The sequence below is a fragment of the Phyllobates terribilis genome, unplaced genomic scaffold, assembly GCF_046119375.1.
Source record: "Phyllobates terribilis strain yellow unplaced genomic scaffold, ASM4611937v1 Scaffold_5__5_contigs__length_657084704, whole genome shotgun sequence".
Taxonomy (NCBI): Eukaryota; Metazoa; Chordata; class Amphibia; order Anura; family Dendrobatidae; genus Phyllobates; species Phyllobates terribilis.
In genome coordinates, this window is record NW_027362765.1 from 105,891,287 (window position 1) to 105,915,066 (window position 23,780).

A 23,780-nucleotide genomic window follows, 5' to 3' on the forward strand; every position below is an offset into this window, starting at 1 on the left:
CACTTTGATTTTGATACTTCCTGGTATTTAGCTTTGACAAAACTGTTGATATAAATGCTTTTTTTGATATAAAGGGAATGATAAACATGCGTTTTTTTTTAACCTGTGGAATCTCTGCACCTAATGCAAGTCTATCTGCACCCGTAAGAGAAATAGAAATGTTGCAGATATGAAACACGCATCGCAGGTCAGTTTACACCGAGTAAAGGGGCAGGAGATTTCATTAAATCCCATTCACTTTGCTGGAACTGTAAGATGCTGCATTTTTTTGTGAAGCGAAACTACGCAGCTTTAAAAACTCATCATGGGAACTTAACCTTAAAGAGGTTGTCCACTATTTTAGCACTGATGACCTATTCTTAGGATAGGTCATTGATGTCTGATCGGTTGGGGTCCGGCACTCCCACCTATCAGCTGTTATCGGGGTCAGCGGCGACCGCCAGCCAGCCGTAAAAACTTGCGGAGCTGGCAGTCTTCTGTAGGGTACTACATATCCCCCTCCTATTGATTGGAATAGGATGCGGATGTGTAGTACCAAGCCTCGGCCACTACCAGAAGATGGCCAGCTCCGCAAGTGAGTACTGTTGGCATGCTGACACAGATAACAGCTGATCGGCGGAGGTGTCGGGTGTTGGACCCGACCAATCAGTCATTGATGCCCTATCTTAAGGATAGGGCATCAATGAAAAAGTAGTAAACAACCTTTTTAAAGTGTGTTTTATGTATTTGCTTTGTCACAAAGTTTTTGCTCAAGTCCTTCCCTGCAGTATCTTTATGTACGCTTACATTTTTTTTTTTTTTTTTGCATATAGTTTGCAACAGTTAGTGACATGCAACTTTTTGCATTAGTAAGTTGCAAAAAGGGTTAAAGACAAAAATAAACAGCATTTAAAAAATAAAAAAATTGTGCAAAAATCATGTACTGCGCTAACCATTTTGAAGAATTTGGAGCAGAAAGAAAAAAAAATCAATGAATACCGCAAGACAAAAAAAAAGAAGTCTGGGTGAGTGATGCAAATGATAAATTGGGTTTTTGTATTCCTCCTGATTCACCCAGAAGGATTTGCTCAGACACTGAACCAGCAGGAGTGAAATGTGACGTCCTGCAGGCTGAGACAGAAGAGCTGAGAACCTGGGGGGGGCTCTTGTCATGTCAGATTCCCCGCCGCCATCTTGAATGCCACCCACGTATGAGTATCCTGCACTGATTTTGAACTTGGCCTGTATAATAATGTTCAGTACAGTGATGAGACATACTGCCAGAGGGAATGGGCATGAGCTGGGTGTTGCTGGTGATCATGGTGGGGGGGGTCTTTGCCCCTGGGGCCTTGTCCCTGCTGCTGCTCACCATCCTCCCAAGCTCATGTCTGACCTTGAATGTAGCAGCTTAGAAATCACATGCTGGAAGTTTTGTCCTGTCTGGAGCTGCGCATTAACCGTGCAGCAGCCTGGCACCGTCCACAGGGTCTGTCCCAGGCCTTTCCTCCAGCCACTGCCTTTCTATAAGGGGTGTCTGCGCCAGGCCGTGCATGAGGCCAAGAAAGGGATTACATCGGATTATTCCTGCTTCTCACACTCAGTCTGTGTGGTTAACCCTTTAAATTGGTAACTAGCAGAAGAAGGGTTAAAGGATCGTTCAGTCCTCTATTTAGGATAGGTTTTTAGCCTCAAGTTTCCCAAAGGAGCATGCATGGATTATAAATCTCACGCTGACATGCCAGGCTTGGCCTGGCACTCTCCACAAGTAGAAACCTTACCTTTAAACCACAGTCCAGAACCTTTCATCTAACCAAACCAGATCTGCTATTTTGCACTGAGGGGCAACACCCCCCTATACATTGTCTTCAAATTTGTTTTCTGGTTTGGCTTTTATCCCATGTCATATTGCAAGGCTTGTCAAAGGGTCGATATTGACTTTTAGGATCGCTGCTTCCAATACGTGGCGCTACAGTTCTAGTCCTCTTCCTCTCCGAAGAGACAATTTGCATATTTAATTTCCCAGAGGAGCATGCATGGCGTATAAGTCTCCTCACTCTGACATACCAGGCTTGGCTTGTCACTCTCCACAAGGAGAAACGTTACCCCTTAGATCCTAGCGCTAACAGCAGGTAGAGGTCTTGAAAATGGGGAGAAATTGAAACATTGGTCTAATTAGAAATGTGCGGAACATTTCATTGTACGACAATTAAAGGATAAATCTAAAGTTTTATAAAACTTTTGAAGTGTTCTAGCCACTCGTAGTTTTCAACGGTCGGGGTCTGGGCCCGGACCACCACTAATCGCTTTAAAAGAAGGGGCAGAATTAATTTTCTGATCTTTAGAATACAGAGTCCGTACACCGCTCTTGTGCTCCAAGATCAGCTTCTACCCCTTTAAGACCACGTCCGTGAGTCATGTACATGTTCTAATGATGTTTTTCCCAGATAGACAAGTATCCATGTCCTCCATGTTTTTTTTTTTTTGTGGACTGTGTGTGTCACAGAGACAAGTCTAATAGCAAAATTATTACCCATACGAGCCTATGGAAAAATTCTCAGATGGCACACATGATCCATCACCTGTGTCCTGTCCGTTACTAACATTGTAGTAGATAGGAGAAACATTGCAAATAATTTTTTCTTTCAAAAGAAAAAATCACAGATGAAATCCCGATTCAAAACACTGATGAAAAATCAGCCCATATGAGAAAATTCACTGGCGTCTGAATAAGACCTGAGTGATCAGTGGGTGTTTCAGAATCCAGACACCCATAGAGAAAACCTACCGAAGGGTGGCCAGAACTAATCTAAAGTTTAATAAAAGTTTCCTTACCCTTTAAACTTTATATATAGAACTGTGCCCTCTGCTGTAGGAAAGTGGAAACTGCCCTGCCCTGCCTGTAACCATGTAGTCCTGACCTCTTCTATAGGGGTGCCCATTCTGTTACATAGCTGACCCTTCCCCCTTTAAAACTCGCCACGTCGGAACAGATTAATGGGTCGTTACAGTTGGAGGTAAGGGCAAAGTCTTAGCTTTAACATCTAGGATGCCAATCAGGAGGTGACAGGATCATAACCTCGTGCGAGGTGCATGGGGTCAGTCCATGGTGGCAGGCGGTCAGTAGAGGAGACACTGGGCCTCTGGCAGGTCAGCCCAAAGTGGGTTAAGCTGCTTTGCCTGGAATGTAGGGCACAGATTACTGCAGGCGAGGATTAGGACCCCCACAGTGCAGTCAGGTGGTGATTTCCTGCTTCTTGCAAAGCGGGAATAGTTCTATAGTTTGGGGGAACATGGCACATACACAGTATATACATGTCTCATCCAATATACTCAACAACGGCCCATATGTAGCAATAGCCAAAGTCCCGCCATCAGGATCACACACAGGCCAGGCCGCATACTGGGGTCCATATGTTCCGTCCAGTAGACCTATACAGGTGGTGCCGCTATACGGCTTCCATAGTTAATATTCTCACGTTCCTGTTTTTTTTCAATTCAAACTCCAATCCTACTCCTTGACCCTGAACATTCCCCAGAATACTGATAAATAGGGTCAGGCACAAAAATCCAAAGGTGTAATAGGAATGTAAATGTATACAAGATTTACAAAAGTGTGGGGGTGTGGGGGGGGGGGATGTATGACACGAGGATTTGTTTGTTTCTAGGGCCATCTTGTGGAAACATTATGTAACTGCAAGGAAAGTAGCTTATGTAAATAAGGCTCAATCCTTCTACAGTGCCCCCACCCCCAGCCCACCTCATTAATAAGTTATTTCTGAGATGAGCACTCTATGCAGAAAACTTTGTAACGTCACTTTATGGAAAATTACAAATTGGTACCAAACATTCAAAATATCATCCAAAATAGTGAAAATGAAAAAAAGTAATCAGATATCTTATACATGAAAAGCAAGTCCTGACATACATGCTCATTTAGATGTCTGATTTTCACGTATCTGTGTTTTTTCTGGATAGCACCCGCACCTGTGATAGTCTATGGGACCATTCACATATCCGATTTTTCCCTCGGACCGAGTGGTCCGTGGAAAATATCGGAGACTTGTCCAAGGGTCAATCAAAATCAGCAATGCAAGTCTGTGGGTCCGTGAAAAAATCTATCTGCATTCGGATGACATCTGAGTGCGGTCTGATTTTCACTGACTGTCAGAATGGAGAAGGTGGAAAAATTTTTTATTTCTAAATGCAGAGAACCTTCTTCGTGGTCCTGTACAATGCACAGAGTGTATGAGAGAAAACACGGAGCCGTCCTCACCAGGTATGCGCAGGAGCAGCATGTCCGGGGGCAGGTAAGGAGCAGTACAGGACATGTAATACCACCCTGTACTGTAGAGGCGCTGCTAGACAGCCAGAGATATAAGTGTTTTACCACTACTGACCTTTCATAAATCCCACGTGCCATGCATTAGCAATGTCTGACATGTTGAAAGTGGATTCATTGGACTATTATGCTCCTCAACATTGAAATTGTGACACCAAGTTGGAAAAGTCATGGAATTATGGAGATCACAGGATGGAGACATGTTACTTGTAAACAACATTTTCAGAACATCTCGATTTATTCAGTATGGAGCATGAGCGCAGAAATATATTCATTTGAAAAGGAAATGTGATATGGTGGCAGGTATAAGTATAATAATGACATAAGGGCAACAATGGCCGACAGCTTCCACTTCACATAAAACGTAATTCTTCATTAGACCGTATTAAAACGAAATCCGATTTGTCCAAGGTGCAGGTTAAAAGAAACATAGAGAGAAGCCTTCCTAGTAACTTTCATATGAGAACTCTACTACTATAGATGGATAAACTGTCACACGTAGAAGCCATGCTAGATGTAGTATCCACCAACTACATTGTAATTTGTAGGAGAAATCCTTCAATGAAATGTTAGGAGAAATTTCCCTCCCTACATGTTTCACTGTCTACACAGCTTCATCAGGGGAAGAAAAGGTGCAGAAATCCCAGCACTTATAGCCTCGGCTGCTATCATTAATTAAGGTTATTAATGGTTGTCTGAGGAATGTTCTGCCGCACTGAATGTACTTGGACAAATCATGAAGATCCGCTGCTGGCAGCTCCTGTGCAATTGCCGATCAATGACGTCCAGATGCGCTCGATGGGAGACAAGTCCGGAGACGCTGCAGACCATGGTAGCATGATTAGGACACACAGTAGCACGAGCAACACAAGGCCTGGCATTCTCATGTTCACAAACAGCTCCTGGGACACTTTAGAGAAATGGCCATAGGACTGGTTCCACAACCAAATCAATGTAATGCCGAGCTGTTAGTGTACCTGGAATGAAGACTAGAGGGTCCGGCTACCAGGGCCATATTTGGCGTTCATGCTGGCCTAGGCACTTTAAGTGGTCATGCCCAATACTGGTAAGTTACACTAAGGGGCTCTGCATACAACATCTTTTTCTGGTGGGTACGCTCTGTAAACCATCTGAGAAATCATTAAAGAAATGTTAAAAAGAATGAACACACACTGAAGTGTAAAAACAAGTTGCTGTTCATTTATATGCTCAGGTTTTTTAACTTATTTTAACCACTTCAGGTTTCCAAAGATGCCAAGTGGTTAAAGGGAATCTGGGGCTGAAATCCTGATTCCAGTGATGTATCACTTATGGGGCAGATTTCTTCAGTTTTTTCTCTGCTGCAGATCTAGCAGTTCTCTGAATGCTAAGCTCACACCACTGATTGGCAGCTTTCTGTGTACACTGTACATTGAACGAAAGTTACTAATCAGTAGTGGGGCAGGAGGACTACATGGCATGATACATCTAGTCCTGTACTGATAATCTCCTGCTGATAAAACACTAATTGTATTGAAACAACAGCATACAGTTCAGTAAGAGACACATTGCTGGAATCAGGGTCTCCGTACCTATATTATTCTGCTCTCAGATTACATGGCAGCACGGTGGCTCAGTGGTTAGCACTGCAACCTTGCAGCGCTGGGGTCCTAAGTTCAAATCCCACCAAGGACAACATCTGCAAGGAGTTTGTATGTTCTCCCCGTGTTTGCGTGGGTTTCCTCCGGGTTCTCCGGTTTCCTCCCACACTCCAAAGACATACCGGTAGGGAATCTAGATTGTGAGCCCCGATGGGGACAGCGACCATAATGTATGTAAAGTGCTGCGGAACATGTTAGCGCTATATAAAAAATAAAGATTATTATTATTATAGCAAAACAGAATCCCTCTAAAAGAAGTGACCTGACCTTTCTTCTTAGAAATCACTTAGTAGTTTATTCAATACAATTTAAATAAAAAGCCAGTGGCCAAAAGAGGTTGGAAAAAATGTTAGAAAAGAAGAAAAAAAAAAAAGCTAAAGGCCAATCGGCCCTGATGCGTCTTCCATCTGATAAATGTCTAATGTCCTCCAACCATCAGGTATTAAACTGTCGTCCGAACCCATTGATATCGGCAGGTTGGGCTGACATCAGTCTAATGTGTATGGGGACCTTTAGAGTTATAATTTTAGCTTTGAGTAGTGAATATTCTAAAATCTTGTAACCTGAGGCCACTGTAACGGCATGGACCATTGTATAAGGAATCAATCTGCAGCTTTATGATACAATTTGTGTTTCAATTTCTCAACATTTTCTGATTTATACTTTTTGTTAGTGTAAAAAAGTAATCTTGCATATACCCAAAGGTAGAAAACATATCCAGGCCTCATATTCTCAAAGGTGAGGGCTTAAATTTTGTGGCTGATTCATCAGTACTGGTGTAGAGCACGCTCGCACTACGTTAGTCGTGACGGAGTACAAGAGGCACCAAATTCAATAATGCACCACTCCAGTGTTTTTTTATTGCACCGTTGGAGTGGTGCTTTAAATGTAAGTCCCCTGGCCCCTGTCGGATACTCACCTGCCGCCTTCATCCGTTTCCAGCATAGCTCCCGTCGGTCTCCCACGAAAAGTGACTTGCTCCAGTGTTTCATGGAGCACGCCCAAGGTCACTTTTCAGGAGGCCTTGTTCTGGCTCTCATAGACTTGCATTGAGCTCTTGTGACGTAGCTTCTAATTCTAGCTATAGTCCCATCCCCTGATGATGCCACATCTGCGGTGAAACATGTTTGGGGGGACGTGCTCCAGTAAAAACTGTCCTATCTGCATTATAATGTTGACACTCCGAGGTGTCACTAAGTGATATTTTGCCGGTCGCCTCTACACTATATTAGAATCATTTAGGCAATATAGGGACAGAATGTTTCATGTTTAGTATTACCCCAGTATTTTAATTTTTAATAAAAGTTACGTTTTAGGACTTGTTAGTGAGGGTTGTTGTCGGGTTATCCTCTCCCAACTACACCAAATTTGGCAGAGCTGATTCAAACTAGCATGAAAACAGCAAAAATCACTATTTTTCAAAGCTTTTACGCCACTTTTGTGTCCAGTCTACACAATCTGGGAGCTATACAGTATGAGTTCTCTCTTAGGGCTCTTTCACACGTCCGAATATTTACGGTACTGGAAAAACCAATGCTCAGTGAGTGGTGTCCTGTCACTCGGTGAGCTCAGCGCAGCTCCAGGACCCGCACACTGGAGCGCGTCATTCTCCTCAGCATGAGCGGGCAGATGGATTACATCGTGGGTCACATAGGACAGGTGAGTATAAGGATTTTTTTATTTTATTCTTATTTTTACAGATTTTGGACACAGCGGGGGCACAATACAACTGTCAGCATTGTCCCCTGCTCATGCTGATCTCAGCGCCGGCAGGGGACAATGCTGACAGATGCCTGCAGCATCCCGCACTTGGTAACAGCTCGAACTGTACCGCTGATTCCCAGGCGCCGGTACATGTTACACGGATGACACATGGATATCATCCTTGTAAAAAACGGACACACGGTCCGTGAAAACACACTGGCTGACATGTGCACAGACCCATTCATTTGAATGGGTCTATGTGTGCCAGTATCTCCAGTACATGTGGAAACTGACATGTGAAAGAGCCCTTAGGCCTCATCAAGACGTCAGTTTTTCTCATATAACTACCTATAATAGTGAATGGGGTGTCCAATTTTTCGCGGAACGGAGATATCTCCTAAGTTAATCCGAGTTTGAAATCAAAATCTCCAATGCAAGACTATGGTCCATGAAACAATTGGACGGAACTCAGGTGCCATCTGAATGTGGTCCAGTTTTCTAAGACTATTGGATAGGAGAAGGTGAAGAAACTTATTTTTTTCACAGGCGAGAAAAGCTGATAAAAATCGAGCCAAACATTGATGAAACTCTGATGAAAATCACTGATTAAACCTGGTCTGTTTTTCTAATACATTAAAAAAGTGGGGTGTGAATGAGACTTATGTGACACCCCAGGGGTCTGGTTGCCACAGTAATAGAGATATTATGTCTGAGAGCAAGTGGGAGGTTTCTCTGGTCAGGAGCCCTAAGCATGCAACACTGCCCGCCCAGACCTGGGAGGGGAGGAATCTGCCCTTATAAACTGGGTCTGGGGCGGGATTAGGTTAGTCAGAGCCTGGAAAGGGAAAGTGACAACAGGAGCTCTGTAGGAGCAGGAGCGAGTGCCAGAGGCTGGAAGCTAGAGAGCTCGCCTTGGCTGAAGACACTAACCCGGACACGGAGTCCGAGGCTGTGGGGACATCCAGGTCCAGCAGCAGAATCCAACCGGCAGGGGATTCCATGTCCTCTGGCCTTAGAAACCCGAAGGCACGGTCACAAGCAAGGGACCAGCACCGCCATCGTGAAGCGAAGGCTAACGGAAGGCCCCAAGTCACCGGCCATACGGGTGAGCACCACATGGTATACTCAGGGACGTGGGCTACTTCTACCCGCATAGAGCAAGGTAGCCAGGAAAGAGTGCAGATAGTCGGGGAGGCCTACAACTCCACCTGGCCAGGGGAGATCCAGCTTGCTCACAGACTGACCAGGCCCCTACTGCTAACCAGTACTCCCGGAAGGGTCTGCTTTATACCATCAGTAAAGACCCTGAACTGCACCTCACGTCTCTGTGATTCCTTGCCGCACCAGCACCATTACTACTGGGACGCTCACACCATCACTCCCATCATCCACATTAGCTGCCCTGAGGCAATACTTCTCCCGTGGGGAGTTATCCCATACTCGGCTGCGCAAACAACATCAGCCTCAGCGGTCTGCAGCGCAGCGGCGGTCCCCACTGACCGCAATCCACGGGTGGCGTAGTTGGACATTTGCTATTACATTAAGACTGCCACTGGTTTGACCGCCCTGGGCACGGACCGGGTCACCGCCACGGACAACTACAACCCCCAGCGATCCGGCTCCGGGTATCCCCCTGCACAGCACAGGCCCAGGGGGCGCGTCAACTTTGGCGTAGTCAGCAGGATTTCGTGCCCGCAACCACCGGGTACTGCGTGCCTGAAAAAGAGACTTTTATACTTACCTGTGGTGAAGTTTCCCGCCGTCCGGAGCCGTTTCCCGCCATCGGACACCATCTTGGACCGTTTCCCGCCGTCTTCTGCCTTCTTCCCGCCATCCGCAGCTGCTTCCCGCCTTCGGACGCCATCTTCGGGACGCCGCGCGGGAAGAAGAGGGGCGTGGACGCCGAAAGAGCGCGAGATCCGAAGCTCCGCCCCACGCTCCGCCCCACGCTCCGACGCTGCGTAAGGTCCTGGAAGGAAGGAAGAGCGACGCTGACGTCATCGGAGCGCGACGCCAGGTCCTCAACCCCGACGATCGACTGCGGAGCCGCGGCCTATGGAAGAAGAGCATCGCAAGGTAGGTCACGGTCCACTGGGGGGAAGGAGGATGACGGACACCGAGGGGAGCTCCACCGCCACACCGGCCGCCAGCGCAACCGCTGCAGCAGTCATGCCATTCACCATGCCCTATATCCCGGGGGCAACCTGGCTACCCCAGTACTCAGGGGAGTCACATACCCTGAGTGACTTTGGGGAAAGACTTGATAGCCTCTTCCAGGTATACCCCCTCACAGAAGAGCAAAAAGTGAGCATCCTGGTGGCCCAGTTAATCGGGGCAGCCCAAAGGGAGGTAAAGTCCTGGTCACCTGGGAAGAAGAGGACTGTCAGAGAGATACTAGCCCGGCTGAAAGACACATTTGACACCCGAACCTCAGCCGAAATAAAGCTCAGATTTTACGGGTGCAAACAACGGGCACATGAAAGTATAAGAGACTATGCCCTAAACCTACAAGAGGCCCTGAGAGCCATTAAGCAGGCAGACCCTGACAGCGTGGGAAATGAAGACAAGCTGTTGACTGAACAATTTATTGAGGGTCTACTGTGCAATGCCCACCGAACCCAGTTGAGGGCAATGGCCTTACAGGACCCTGACCTGGACTTTGCACAGTTCAAGGACAGAGCCATCTGGGTGCTCCGAGAACCGGCACCAGGTGGCGCTGTGACCCACAGGTGCCCTGCTATCACTTACCACGAGGAGACGGCGCCCTTGTCTGCAGGTCCTGTGGGAGCTGATGCGCCGGCTTTGAACAATGACCCGGCAACAGACCTGCACCACCAGGTCCAAGAGCTGACTAAGAGTGTTGCCGCGCTAACCAGAACTGTGCAGTCTTTACAGGTCTCTTCTCCAGAAAAGATCCAGCTGGCATCCGGACCGGAGGACGTCCCGTGGCGCCGACTGAGGAGGACCCCACCGGCCAGAGGAAGACCCAGCGACAGATACAACGAGGACGGACGACCCATCTGCCGCCGCTGCAACCAACCCGGACATATGGCAAGGTACTGTCATTTAAACGGGCACAACCTGGGGTAGAGGGCCAACCCCCAGGCATAAGATCATCAGGCCCATCGAACTGGCGTGACAAATACGTAGGGGGACGTCCGGTCTTGCCTGTGGTACTGGATGGCATTCCTATGAGTGCCCTACTAGACACCGGGTCACAGGTCACCACCATCCCGTACGTGCTCTTCAAGCGGTACTGGAATGACTCGGACATAACCCGCTACCCAGATGACGACCTGAGCATTATCGCCAGCAATGGTCAGCCCGTGCCACAGATAGGATTTAAAGAGGTGACCATCAAGGTCGGTAAAGTTGAACTGCCGGCACAAGGACTTATCATTGTGGACATTGACCGTCGCGAGAGTCACCCAAAAATAACCCTAGGTACTAACGTAATTGAAAACTGTCTTGCAGAGGTGATTCTTATTTTGCAACAGGTTGCCAAGAACGCCAGTTCCAGCCAGCAGCGTGTCCTCCAAAAAGAGATCCGGGCACTGATGAAACGGCAACAGGTGGAACTATCTGGTGGTGAGATAGGTAGCGTGAGAATGTGTGACCCGTTCCCTATTGCCATGCCCTCGAAAAGTGAGATGATGATTTGGTGCCGGGCAGCTATTGGTCTAAGAGGTAGAGACTACCAAGCAATGGTAGAACCCGTCTACTCAGACAGTAGGCCCACCATTTTGACAGCACGGGGGGTGGTCGATGTACGCCATGGGAGGGTACCCGTCCGCATCATCAATATCGGGGACAGAGAAGTATACCTGCCCCGGTATGCCACGCTAGCCAAATTGTTCACCATCAACCAGAACTCTGTACAGGCCGTGGAACCCTTGCCTCCATCTCAACCAGAGGAAGGTAACGGCTCTAAGAAACCAATGGAGGACTGGTGTCAGCAACTGCATTTGGGTACTGACTCCACTCCCTCACACCAAAAACAGGGAGTCTATCGGGTGGTTCAAGAGTACGAGAGAGTGTTTAGTAAACACCCGCTGGACTTCGGGCGAGTAAAGGGGGTAGAACATCACATCCCCACGGGAGACCATCCTCCCATAAAGGAGAGATACCGACCCGTACCCCCTGCACACTATCAACACGCCAAGGGGATGCTAAAAGACATGAAGGAGGCTGGGGTAATTAGGGATAGCTGTAGCCCCTGGGCAGCTCCACTAGTCTTAGTGAAAAAGAAAGACAACACCATGAGAATGTGTGTAGACTACAGGAAGGTCAACCGTATCACACACAAAGATGCGTACCCGTTACCAAGGATAGAAGAGTCCTTAGCTGCATTAAAATCTGCTAACTTCTTCTCTACTTTGGATCTCACTAGCGGGTACTGGCAGGTTCCTGTAGCAGAGGCGGACCGGGAGAAGACCGCATTCACCACCCCGATGGGACTCAGCGAATTTAACTGTATGCCGTTCGGGCTCTGCAACGCACCAGGAACCTTCCAACGGTTGATGGAATGCTGTCTGGGACACCGGAACTTCGAGACGGTCCTACTATACCTGGACGACGTCATCGTCTATTCCAAGACCTGTGAGGACCATCTGGAACACCTGGCAGAAGTGTTTGAAGCCCTGGCGAACTATGGCCTAAAGGTAAAACCCTCAAAGTGTCATCTACTGAAGCCAAAGGTACAGTACCTGGGACACGTGGTGAGTGCTGACGGAGTGGCTCCCGACCCTGACAAGATCACCGTGATCAAGGACTGGCCAAGACCATCCAGCATAAAGGAAGTGCGGCAGTTCCTCGGGTTGGTAGGCTACTACCGAAGATTCATTCTCGGTTTTACCAAGAAGGCAGCTCCTATGCAGGACCTCCTGATAGACCAGTCCAGGAAGGCCAAAAACCAGAAGCCACCCTTCAAATGGGAAAAGCTGGAAGAGGAGTCCTTCCGCCGGCTGAAGATGGCCCTCACGGGGGATGAAATCCTGGCGTACCCTGATTACAGCCAGCCCTTTATCCTCTACACGGACGCAAGCAACATCGGGCTAGGAGCCGTACCGTCCCAGATCCAGCAGGGGAGAGAACGGGTAATTGCTTACACCAGCCGAAAACTGCGACCCACGGAAAGAAACCCTGAGAATTACAGCTCGTTCAAGCTCGAGTTCCTGGCAGTGGTGTGGGCAGTAACCGAACGTTTCAAGCATTACCTTGCCTCTTCCAGGTTCACCGTGTACACGGACAACAACCCGTTGACACACCTGGACACTGCAAGACTGGGTGCCCTGGAGCAGAGATGGATGGCCCGCCTGTCCAATTTTGAGTTCACGATCAAATACCGGGCAGGACGCTCCAATACCAACGCGGACGCCCTGTCCAGGATGCCAAACCTACCGGACGAAGGGGAGGATCCAGAAGAATTGGAAGAGATCGAACTCCCTGCGTTTCACCGTCATGGGATTACCCAGTATTCCCACCGTGTGAGGGGCCAGCGATCCGCTAGGTTCAACCCCTTACCCCACTACAACTGGGCGGAGACGCAAGACAGTGACCCCGCAGTCCGTCTGGTGAAGGAGATGCTGACCCAGGCTGACGCCCGCCTGGACCCAGACGCTCCGGAAGAGACCAAGCAACTGTGGACGGAAAAGAACAGACTGTTCCTCTACAAGGAGAAGTTGTGCCGCAGAATGGTCAATTCCCGGACACATGAACTGATCTGGCAGGTGGTGGTACCGAGACGGGACGCAGCTATGGTGCTGGAGGCCTACCACAATGGGGCAGGGCACTTCGGATGGAAGAAGCTGGAGTTCCTGCTGCGTGAACGGTTCTACTGGATAGGCATGAGAGGAGCCATTGAGAGGTGGTGTAGAGACTGTGGCCCGTGCAACCTAAGAAGAAGGGACCGTGCCAGCCAGAGGACTCCCCTGCAGCCCATCATCACCAGGCAGCCGCTGGAACTGGTCGCTCTGGACCATGTTAAACTGGCTCCAAGCAGAAGCGGGTATGTCTACGCCCTAACCATCGTGGATCACTACTCCCGATTCCTAGTGGTGGTCCCCGTCAAAGACTTAACAGCACAAACAGCAGCTAGAGCCTTCCAGCTGCACTTCTGCCGCCCACACGGGTACCCGGACCAAGTGCTGACGGACCAAGGACCAGCCTTCGAAGCAGAGGTCTTCCAGGAGTTCTGCAACCTGTATGGCTGCAAGAAGATAAGAACAACGCCCTATCACCCCCAAACCAATGGACTCTGCGAGAAGATGAACCAGGTGGTGATAGATCTGCTAAAAACATTGCCCCTGGAAGAAAGCAGTCTGTGGCCTGAGAAACTGCCCGATCTGGTGGACCTGTATAACCACATCCCGGTAGGTTCCACCAACTGTACCCCGGCTTACCTAATGCGAGCAAGACCTGGTAAGCTGCCTGTTGACCTGGATATGGGAGTCCTGATACCCGAGGACACCTCGCCAGAAGCAGACTGGGATACAGAACGGCAGCAGCAGTACCGGAAAGTACAGGAGAGCGTCGAGCGAAGTCTCTGCCAATCAAGAGAAAGGCAGGAGAGGACTTATAACCAACATGATCCCGCTGTTCCCCTGGTACCTGGAGAGCAGGTCTTGAAAAGAAAAAGGCGGCTCCATAAGTTGGACGACCAGTGGGAAAAGGACCCGTACACCGTACTGCCCTCAAGCCACAATAATCCAAAGGTGTACGTCATCAGCAAGGATGGAGGAGAGACCACAGCCACTGTCTCCAGAGACCATCTGAAAAAGTGCCCCGAGAAGTTGCAAAGCACGGATGAAGATCAGGAAGACCCTCAACCCGTAGAGGAAAAGGAGGAAATGATCACCACCGTACTCGGAGACTTTCCCCGGTCCTGGACACAAGCAAACAACGCTATCGTGGTGCCCGTCCTCACCTTTCTCCAGCCAGCCCCTCAAGTGCCTACAGGAGACCAGGTAGAGCTGGAAGAGCAGCCGGCCCAGGAGGCAGAAGAGTCCACACCAGCAGCCCAGGAGAATCAACCCTCTGCTAGTAGTGAGCCTGCCGTGCCCCTAGTGAGCCAAAGAGTGCGCAGACAGCTGCCCAGCTTACCCATAACACCTCCTACACCCTGTAGTGCAGGACCAGTTAGTGAGCTCCGTAGGTCCACTAGAGTCACTAGAGTTCAGATGCCCGCTCGCTGGAGAATCTAAACTAATGCACTGTGAATTTATCTGTTTAACTGTTTATGGTTTATGTTTGTTGCCTGTTATTAATTATGTTTCTCAGTTACCCTGCAGATTTTTATGGACTAACAGGTTATGGACACTGGATAACCGGAACATTCTTGTAGATAGTTGCACCTTGGTGCCTCTTGCGAAGACGGCCGCGGAAGAGAAAACCTGTCTGGTGTGGCCTACTTGCGGCCCAAAGTAGCTAGCTCCAGCCTTACAGCCACGCCCAAGGACAACGCAAGGGGTTTGCTTTGGACAGGTCCCCTACTTCGTTTAAAGCTACACCTTGGGTGATATGGACACCCGGTTGCGGACACGCCGTGACCTTTAAAGAACTAAAGCTTCTTGTAAATATGTTATTGTATTTTTGTTATACCCTGTATTTATGTTTCTTTAAAAAAATGTGTTTAGTCCCGGAGTACTAAAATTTACTAGGGGGGAATGTGACACCCCAGGGGTCTGGTTGCCATAGTAATAGAGATGTTATGTCTGAGAGCAAGTGGGAGGTTTCTCTGGTCAGGAGCCCTAAGCATGCAACACGGCCCACCCAGACCTGGGAGGGGAGGAATCTGCCCTTATAAACTGTGTCTGGGGCGGGATTAGGTTAGTCAGAGCCTGGAAAGGGAAAGTGACAACAGGAGCTCTGTAGGAGCTGGAGCGAGTGCCAGAGGCTGGAAGCTAGAGAGCTCGCCTTGGCTGAAGACACTAACCCGGACACGGAGTCCGAGGCTGTGGGGACATCCAGGTCCAGCAGCAGAATCCAACCGGCAGGGGATTCCATGTCTGGCCTTAGAAACCCGAAGGCACGGTCACAAGCAAGGGACCAGCACCGCCATCGTGAAGCGAAGGCTAGCGGAAGGCCCCAAGTCACCGGCCATACGGGTGAGCACCACACGGTATACTCAGGGACGTGGGCTACTTCTACCCGCATAGAGCAAGGTAGCCAGGAAAGAGTGCAGATAGTCGGGGAGGCCTACAACTCCACCTGGCCAGGGGAGATCCTGCTTGCTCACAGACTGACCAGGCCCCTACTGCTAACCAGTACTCCCGGGAGGGTCTGCTTTATACCATCAGTAAAGACCCTGAACGGCACCACACGTCTCTGTGATTCCTTGCCGCACCAGCACCATTACTACTGGGACGCTCACACCATCACTCCCATCATCCACATTAGCTGCCCTGAGGCAATACTTCTCCCGTGGGGAGTTATCCCATACTCGGCTGCGCAATCAACATCAGCCTCAGCGGTCTGCAGCGCAGCGGCGGTCCCCACTGACCGCAATCCACGGGTGGCGTAGTCGGACATTTGCTATTACATTAAGACTGCCACTGGTTTGACCGCCCTGGGCACGGACCGGGTCACCGCCACGGACAACTACAACCCCCAGTGATCCGGCTCCGGGTATCCCCCTGCACAGCACAGGCCCAGGGGGCGCATCACTTACTCTGGTACATCAGGGCAGAAGAGACATCAGCAATGTCTGATCTTCATTAGTTGATATTTAGTAAATTTAAATTCAAAAATTACTTTTGTCAGTTTCAATTTATTTCAGTGACCTTTGTGGGTTTTTCTTACTCTAAGGCCACGGCCCCACTATCAGTATTTGGTCAGTATTCGGTCAGTATTATTTCTCAGGAGTGGGAGCCAAAACCAGGTGAGGAACAATCAGATAAAAGATATAATAGAAACAAGTCACCAATTCTGCATTTATCACCCACTCCTGGTTTTGGCTCCCACTCCTGAGAAAAAATACTGACCGAATACTGATAGTGGGGCCGTGGCCTAATAGAAGGGAACCTACAATTTTGTCCATTTGTGTAACTGAGATCACCAACTTCTTCTCCATGCTGGTTTCATACATGAGGTCCAGTATAATGTATGGTATGGGGCAAAGACGTAGAAGAACTGTAAAACCCAATAATGGGAGTAATATGAATAAATCAAAGAAGCAAGAACTAGAGAAGTGAGTTGTGTGCCATATGCATTTTTATGCCATTGGGTTTTGTTTTTTTTTCAAAATATTTGTCCTGTGCTGCAGTGAATATTCTGAAATGTATTCATACTGAACAAATGCAATATCTGGGTGAGGGCTATATAGTTTCCTCTGTAGTCTACACTGTACCAGTCATAGCCTTGGGCCCACTGCCGGACACAGACAGTAGAGGGCCCCTGTGCAGGAACAGTATATTGGCCCTTTGCAGTCCAAGGGCCCATCATAATGCACAATTCCACCTGCTATGGTGCTGGATGTGGCCCCCTTACCTCTTGGGCCCCTGTGTGACCACACAGGTTGCACCAATGATATGGCCGCTCCTGCTTGGGCCCAATTATAATCGGCAACGAGCATTCCTAGGAACACTCATTTCTCGATTGTCACCCAGTCTGAACAATCTGCCAATCACCTGTCGAATGAGCAAAATGTTCGTTCATCAGGACTCGGGTGAAATGATTTTGAAGCTTTCTAAACATCAGCAGCGCATCGTCCTTTGCGAAGAGAACAGGTTTTGCTGAAAACAATCATATTCTATGTGCAGAGAAACAAACGTACTCACGCAGGCGCGGACTGCCTGTCTATACAGACTATCAAACGGCCATTGATTGGTTGATTGGTGATGGTTTAATGGCTGTGATTGGGCAGTCTATTTATACAGCTTTAGGTCAGGATTCAGATGGCCATATTGAAAATTGGGCCCATCACAACCACAAATTGCAGAGGTGACTGGCTCTAAGTAGAGCTCCATCTTCCGGAGCTGCCCTTCATTGCACGCATTATTCCGGTCCATAATACGGACCAAAGCTGTGCCTGCTTCAAGTTTTTCCATGTCGTAGATCATCGGTCCGTGTGGAAGACCGGCCATGTGCACTGACTATAATAGATGCGTGTGCTGTGTGTTCTCCGTGGCGCACATGGACCGATTATACGCTTATCTGATCGAGACCTCAGGCCACGTTCAGACGAGCATATGCAAAATCGTCCGTTTTTCATCCATGTAGCCTCCATTTATTTTTGAACAATTTAATAAATAATAAAGGACAAGTACAGTTTCTCATCTGAATAATTGTAATGGATCCATGATAAGCGCGTGACAAAAGGATGTGAGCTGGATTTCGCGCTCCCATTGACTTATAATGGACGAGTCTGATCGGAAATACTGATTAAAGTAGTGCATGCTGCAATTTATTACACACGGACCAATGGTAAAACCTTCCTGTGAACCAGCACATTGACTTGCATTGGTCCTCGTGTTGTCCATAGGTGACATACACCGGCACTCAATTATACGCTCGTCTGAACGATCCCTTCATGGTATATGGACAGGTAGCTTTTTTGTATTACTTATCCGTTTTGGGTGTCAGGTATATTTTGTGGGCTGACATGTGGACAGATGAGATCTTATGTTATGATGATTTATCAGTAGTGCGGACAGACCGGCTCTGCCATAAGAGACTGAGGGTCTGAAATTCATGAGACCCGGGCATCCTCACAGCCCACAGGATACTTACCATGTATCAAGGGCATGTAGTACACATGGCGGTGCCAACCATGAGGATCCCACAGGCGTGGCTGCTGATTTTGGGAAAAGTATGGCACTGCTATTATGGGGCACTGATATAAAGGCATTATTAGGGCAGTGTTGTCATAGCCCCAGACCTATGGCGGATATTTTTGCATTCTGTATAATATTACAGGGTAGTATTCTACCCAGATGATATCAGCATGTGATGTATGCTAGATAGATATTATTGATGGGAAAATTAGGTCAAGTGACCCTGAGAGACCCTGAACCCGACACAACCTCATCATGGGCACTGCAGTTCCTGGGTATGACCACAAGGTGGCGGCAGCGCTCGGCTGAGTGCAGGATGTGATGGGAGGAAGCGCTGGATGAGCAGCCGGGAATGACCGACCAGAGTCGGTGTGCGGGAGCCGGACGCCGCGGGGAGCAGCATGGAGGCCAGCGAGAGAGCCGGAGAGCTGGGGGTGAGGGAGCAGGAGAGGAGCCCTGAACTGGAACAAGAGGGACTGCACATAGGCGGCACGGTGCAGGGGGGCGCACGTCAGAAGCAGCCGGCGGGGGCATTGGTGCAGCTGTCAGGGGAGCAGCAGGCAGGGGTGAATGGGCGGCAGGATTTGGGGGTAATAACCCAGCTGGCAGGGTTGCAAATGCAGCTTGATGTGAGGCCTTTAAGGCAGGGTCATCAAAATATGGGGGTACTGAGGCAACTATCAGGGATGCAAGGGCAGCACCATGTGAGGGTATTGGGGCAACTACCAGGGAGGCAGGATGTGAGGGGATTAGTGCAGCACTCAGGGGGGCAGGATGTGGGGGGATTAATGCAGCACTCAGGGGTGCAGGATGTGGGGGGATTAATGCAGCACTCAGGGGTGCAGGATGTGGGGGTATTGGAGCTGCAGCCAGTGGTGCAGGATGTGGGGGGATTAGTGCAGCACTCAGGGGGGCAGGATGTGAGGGGATTAGTGCAGCACTCAGGGGGGCAGAATGTGAGGGGATTAGTGCAGCACTCAGGGGGGCAGGATGTGGGGGGATTAGTGCAGCACTCAGGGGGGCAGGATGTGAGGGGATTAGTGCAGCACTCAGGGGGGCAGGATGTGAGGGGATTAGTGCAGCACTCAGGGGGGCAGAATGTGGGGGGATTAGTGCAGCACTCAGGGGGGCAGAATGTGGGGGGATTAGTGCAGCACTCAGGGGGGCAGGATGTGAGGGGATTAGTGCAGCACTCAGGGGGGCAGGATGTGGGGGGATTAGTGCAGCACTCAGGGGGGCAGGATGTGGGGGGATTAGTGCTGCAGTCAGGGGGGCAGGATGTGGGGGGATTAGAGCTGCAGTTAGGGGTGCAGGATGTGGGGGGATTAGTGCAGCACTCAGAGGTGCAGGATGTGGGGGGATTAGTGCAGCAGTCAGGGGGGCAGGATGTGGGGGGATTACTGCTGCAGTTAGGGGTGCAGGATGTGGGGGGATTAGTGCAGCACTCAGGGGTGCAGGATGTGGGGGGATTAGTGCAGCACTTGGGGGTGCAGGATGTGGGGGGATTAGTGCAGCACTCAGGGGTGCAGGATATGGGGGGATTAGGGGTGCAGAATGTGGGGGTATTGGAGCTGCAGTCATGGGTGCAGGATGTGGGGGTATTGGAGCTGCAGTCAGTGGTGCAGGATGTGGGGGTATTAGTGCAGCAGTCAGGGGGGCAGGATGTGGGGGGATTAGTGCAGCAGTCAGGGTTGCAGGATGTGGGGGGATTAGTGCAGTACTCAGGGGTGCAGGATGTGGGGGGATTAGTGCAGCACTCAGGGGTGCAGGATGTGGGGGGATTAGAGCTGCAGTTAGGGGTACAGAATGTGGGGGTATTGAAGCTGCAGTCAGGGGTGCAGAATGTGGGGGGATTTGAGATGCAGTCAGGGGTGCAGGTTGTGGGGGTATTAGAGGTGCAGGATGTGGGGGTATTAGAGCTGCAGTCAGCAGGGCAGGATGTGGGGGGATTAGAGCAGCAAGAAGAACCTTCTGTGATGAGGGTCCTGAACCCACAGAATGTGGTAGAATTGGCACCTGAGCTGCTGGGAGCACCCCTCTGTCCAGACAGCAGACCTGTGACTGACAGCCACCAGTATGCCTTCCTGGTCAATGCTGACACCAGTGCAGAGGTTTGTATCTCTGTACTAATAGTAGGGTCCCCACTTGCTGCTGCTGCAGACATTCTTGTAATCGCTTCTCGGCAGCACTGAGGGTTGGGTCCTTCTCTCTTGACATAAAAATTAGCAGTTAAATATGGGAATTATAGTTATACTGTCCTAATCCTCATCCAGTTCTGTCTTTGCACATTACTATGCCACCGTGCATCTACGGTCGGTATACGTGGGCTTCCATATGGACTGTTGACCATGTGACCATAATGTGGCTACTCACTCCCATGGTGGCTCATGAATATTCATAGCTGCACACACGGTGGAGTCATCCGACTAATACCGCTGTGTTGCTGGATTTGCGGCCTGTAATCTTCTATAAATCCAGAGCTCGGACGTGTTCATTACTTGTTTTAATTCCTCACCATTTTCACAACCTGTGCTTGCTCTAAGTGAATGGACGCACTCTTATGTACAACCTTTCTACACTAGGCTGAAAACCTGTTTTTTTCACCGTTGTATCCAGTGTAGACAATCCTGGACTCCAGGCTGGTACATGTTACCTGCACTGATACATTGTAACAAACTATCAGGACAGGAGAGAGAGTTGTGCTGGTGGGAATTTGGGATTTTCCCTCTAATAAAACATTAACTTTCTCGGGTCTAATAATCTGGAGTCCTGAACCTTGTGGAGCCGCTATTATGTCACGGATAAAAAAAAAAATCCTTGATAACCTCAAGCCGAGAAAGATCAGCTCTACATAGTGAAAGATATGCAAACACCTCCTCAAATCTCAGCTTCCTGCCCCACTGAGAGTATGACATGGAGGATGTTAAAGGGGTTGTCCAGTGAAAACGAGTTAGCACCTATCCGCTGGGACCCGCACCAATCTGTAGATTGGGGAACATTTATCCCTGTAACAAAGTGGTGCAGCAGGTTGGACGTCCGACCGTTCCTTATGTACGGGCACTGCCGAAAAACCCGAGGGCAACACTCTGCAGCCCCATCGGGATAGGATGGAGCCGTGGTCGAACATGTACACTGCCGCTCTATTCTAAGGCCATGTTCACACGTTCAATATTTCGTCAGTATTTTACATCAGTATTTGTAAGCCAGAACCAGGAGTAGGTGATAAATACAGAAGTGGTGACGTGTTTCTATTATACTTTTCCTCTGATTGTTCCACTCCTGGTTTTGGCTTATAAATACTAATGTGAAATACTGACCAAATACTGAACGTGTGAACATGGCCTTATGGCGATAAAAGTTCCCTGGTCTCATGATCGGTGCGGGTCCCAGCAGTCGGACCCCCACCGATCAATATGTTATCACTTATCCTGTGAATAGTTGATAACTTGTTTTCACCAGAGGACTCCTTTAACTGGAATGATATCTAACATCCAGGGCTGTGGTGTCGGAGTTGGAGTCGGTATAAAATGGACCGTCTCCTAAAATATATAATAAATTGGGCACAGTAGTTCAATGCAGTTTGTGAGGAATATTTTTTCATAAGAATTTGGGAAAGTTATGAAATGTCCTATAAATGTCTGTCTTATTCTGATCTAAGGGTCTAGACTTTTAGCTGAGATGAATCTGTGCTACAGTAAATTTATCACTTAAACATGAGCCATGTATGACGGAGTTGGAGTCGTGGAGTTGGTGTCATGGAAATTGAGGAGTCGGAGTCGAAGGTTTGGCTTACCGACTGCACAACCCTGCTAACATCTTCGGTGTTTTTTTTCCCTGAAGCCGTGTTTTGGTCATTTCCTAAGCGCTTTTCTCTTTAGTTTTTTTGGCGTCTCGTTTTTTATTACCCTTTTTCCAGTCCTTTTTTTTTTAAACTACATTTAAAAATAAAAACATCGCTAGCATTTTTCAAGCAAAAACTCTAGAAAACGCTCAAAAAGACATCAGGGCCGTCTTCGAAATGTCTTTCAAGCCTTTCTATTGACTTATGTTGTAAATTATGGAGCATCGTCAGAGCAGATAACGCCTGAAGAACGGTTAGGTCACGTCTTTTAACCACTTGGCATCTTTGGAGACTTGAAGTGGTTAAAGTACGCTCAGAAGACTGGACATATGACAAAGCAAATCGTTTTTACATTGCAATGCTTATGTTCAGTGCTTTAGTTAACGCTTTTTCAGGTGTTTTTTGTAGTGAAATACACCTGAAAAAGTTGTGTGCACAAACCTGTAGGTTTTAAGAAGAGTTTTGCTTTAAATGGTTATTCCCCAAATAGTTGGATAGGATTATGGATAGGGGATTAGTTACTGATCATTAGGGCTCCAATCGCTAGGACCTCCTACAATCCCAAGATTGGGGCTTTGGAACACCGGGAACCAGGATCTGCACTTCCCCCATCACCTTCACTCCAGTCATTGTCTATAACACTGATGGAGAAAGTCAAGCATGGTACCTCATGGTTTATTGATAGGGGATTACTTACTGATTGTTAGGGGTCTGGTTGCTAGGACCTCCTACAAGCCCAAGATTGGGGCCTTGGAACCCCGGGAACCAGGATCTGCACTTCCCCATCACCTTCGCTCCACCTTTTCTCCACATCTATAAGACCGGTGGATAAAGTCAAGTACAGTCACAACTATGAGGCACCACATACCTCATGGTTTAAATTTTAATTTTAACCCCAAAGTAATATAACACCCCTAATATTTTGTGTGATTGTTTGATTTCCTTTCAATGGTTTCAGGCCCAGGATTTGGAACTTTCCATAGAAGAGATGCTGATTCGACTGGACGAGTTTTGCGCCATGATGGACATGGTAAGCGAGAAGATTCTTGTTTTTTCCTGTTCATCAGTCATGGAGACCCACCTTGAGGCTGGCCCCATGGAGAAGGCTTAGCGTCTCGTGTCATACACTCCCCGACCAGTAGGTGCTCTGCACACACACATACACACGGACCAAGCGGCCATCTTAAAGCTGTTCTCTCTCTCTCTGACTTGGCTCAGCTGCACCACTAGGTGGCAGAAGTGAGCAGGACTGGATTAATGCAGAGCATTTCTCATTGCGCTCCACTTAACCTGTTCATGGCTGGAGGTGCAGTGCAGATACTTAACCCATTCACGTGCAGCACTGAATGTCATGTAAGGTTTACATGTTTATATATATATATATATATATATATATATATATATATATGTATTGTATTTATTTGTCTGTTCTGCAGACATCATTTATTCTTTCATTTATATTTGCTATATGGTAAGGTAGTTATTACATGTTGTGACTTTTAGTC

The 23,780-nt window shown here is 48.6% G+C and overlaps 1 protein-coding gene across 10 annotated transcripts in view; it reads left to right on the plus strand.

Moving 5' to 3' along the window:
* Positions 1-18,713: 18,713 nt before the first annotated feature.
* The window catches only part of BCAS4 (breast carcinoma amplified sequence 4), a 51,408-nt gene continuing 46,341 nt past the window's right edge, over positions 18,714-23,780 (plus strand). For 2 of the 10 annotated variants that reach the window (XR_012321995.1, XM_073682717.1), the window contains exons 1-2: positions 20,196-20,545; positions 23,234-23,305. Coding sequence is in view for 9 of the 10 variants with exons in the window: in XM_073682717.1 (XP_073538818.1) it covers positions 20,294-20,545; positions 23,234-23,305 (324 nt within the window). In the remaining variant the exon portion in view is untranslated. Of the gene's footprint in view, positions 18,869-20,187; positions 20,546-23,233; positions 23,306-23,780 lie in introns of those variants that run through there. The other 8 variants (XM_073682719.1, XM_073682720.1, XM_073682712.1 and 5 more) reach the window with 8 other exon arrangements.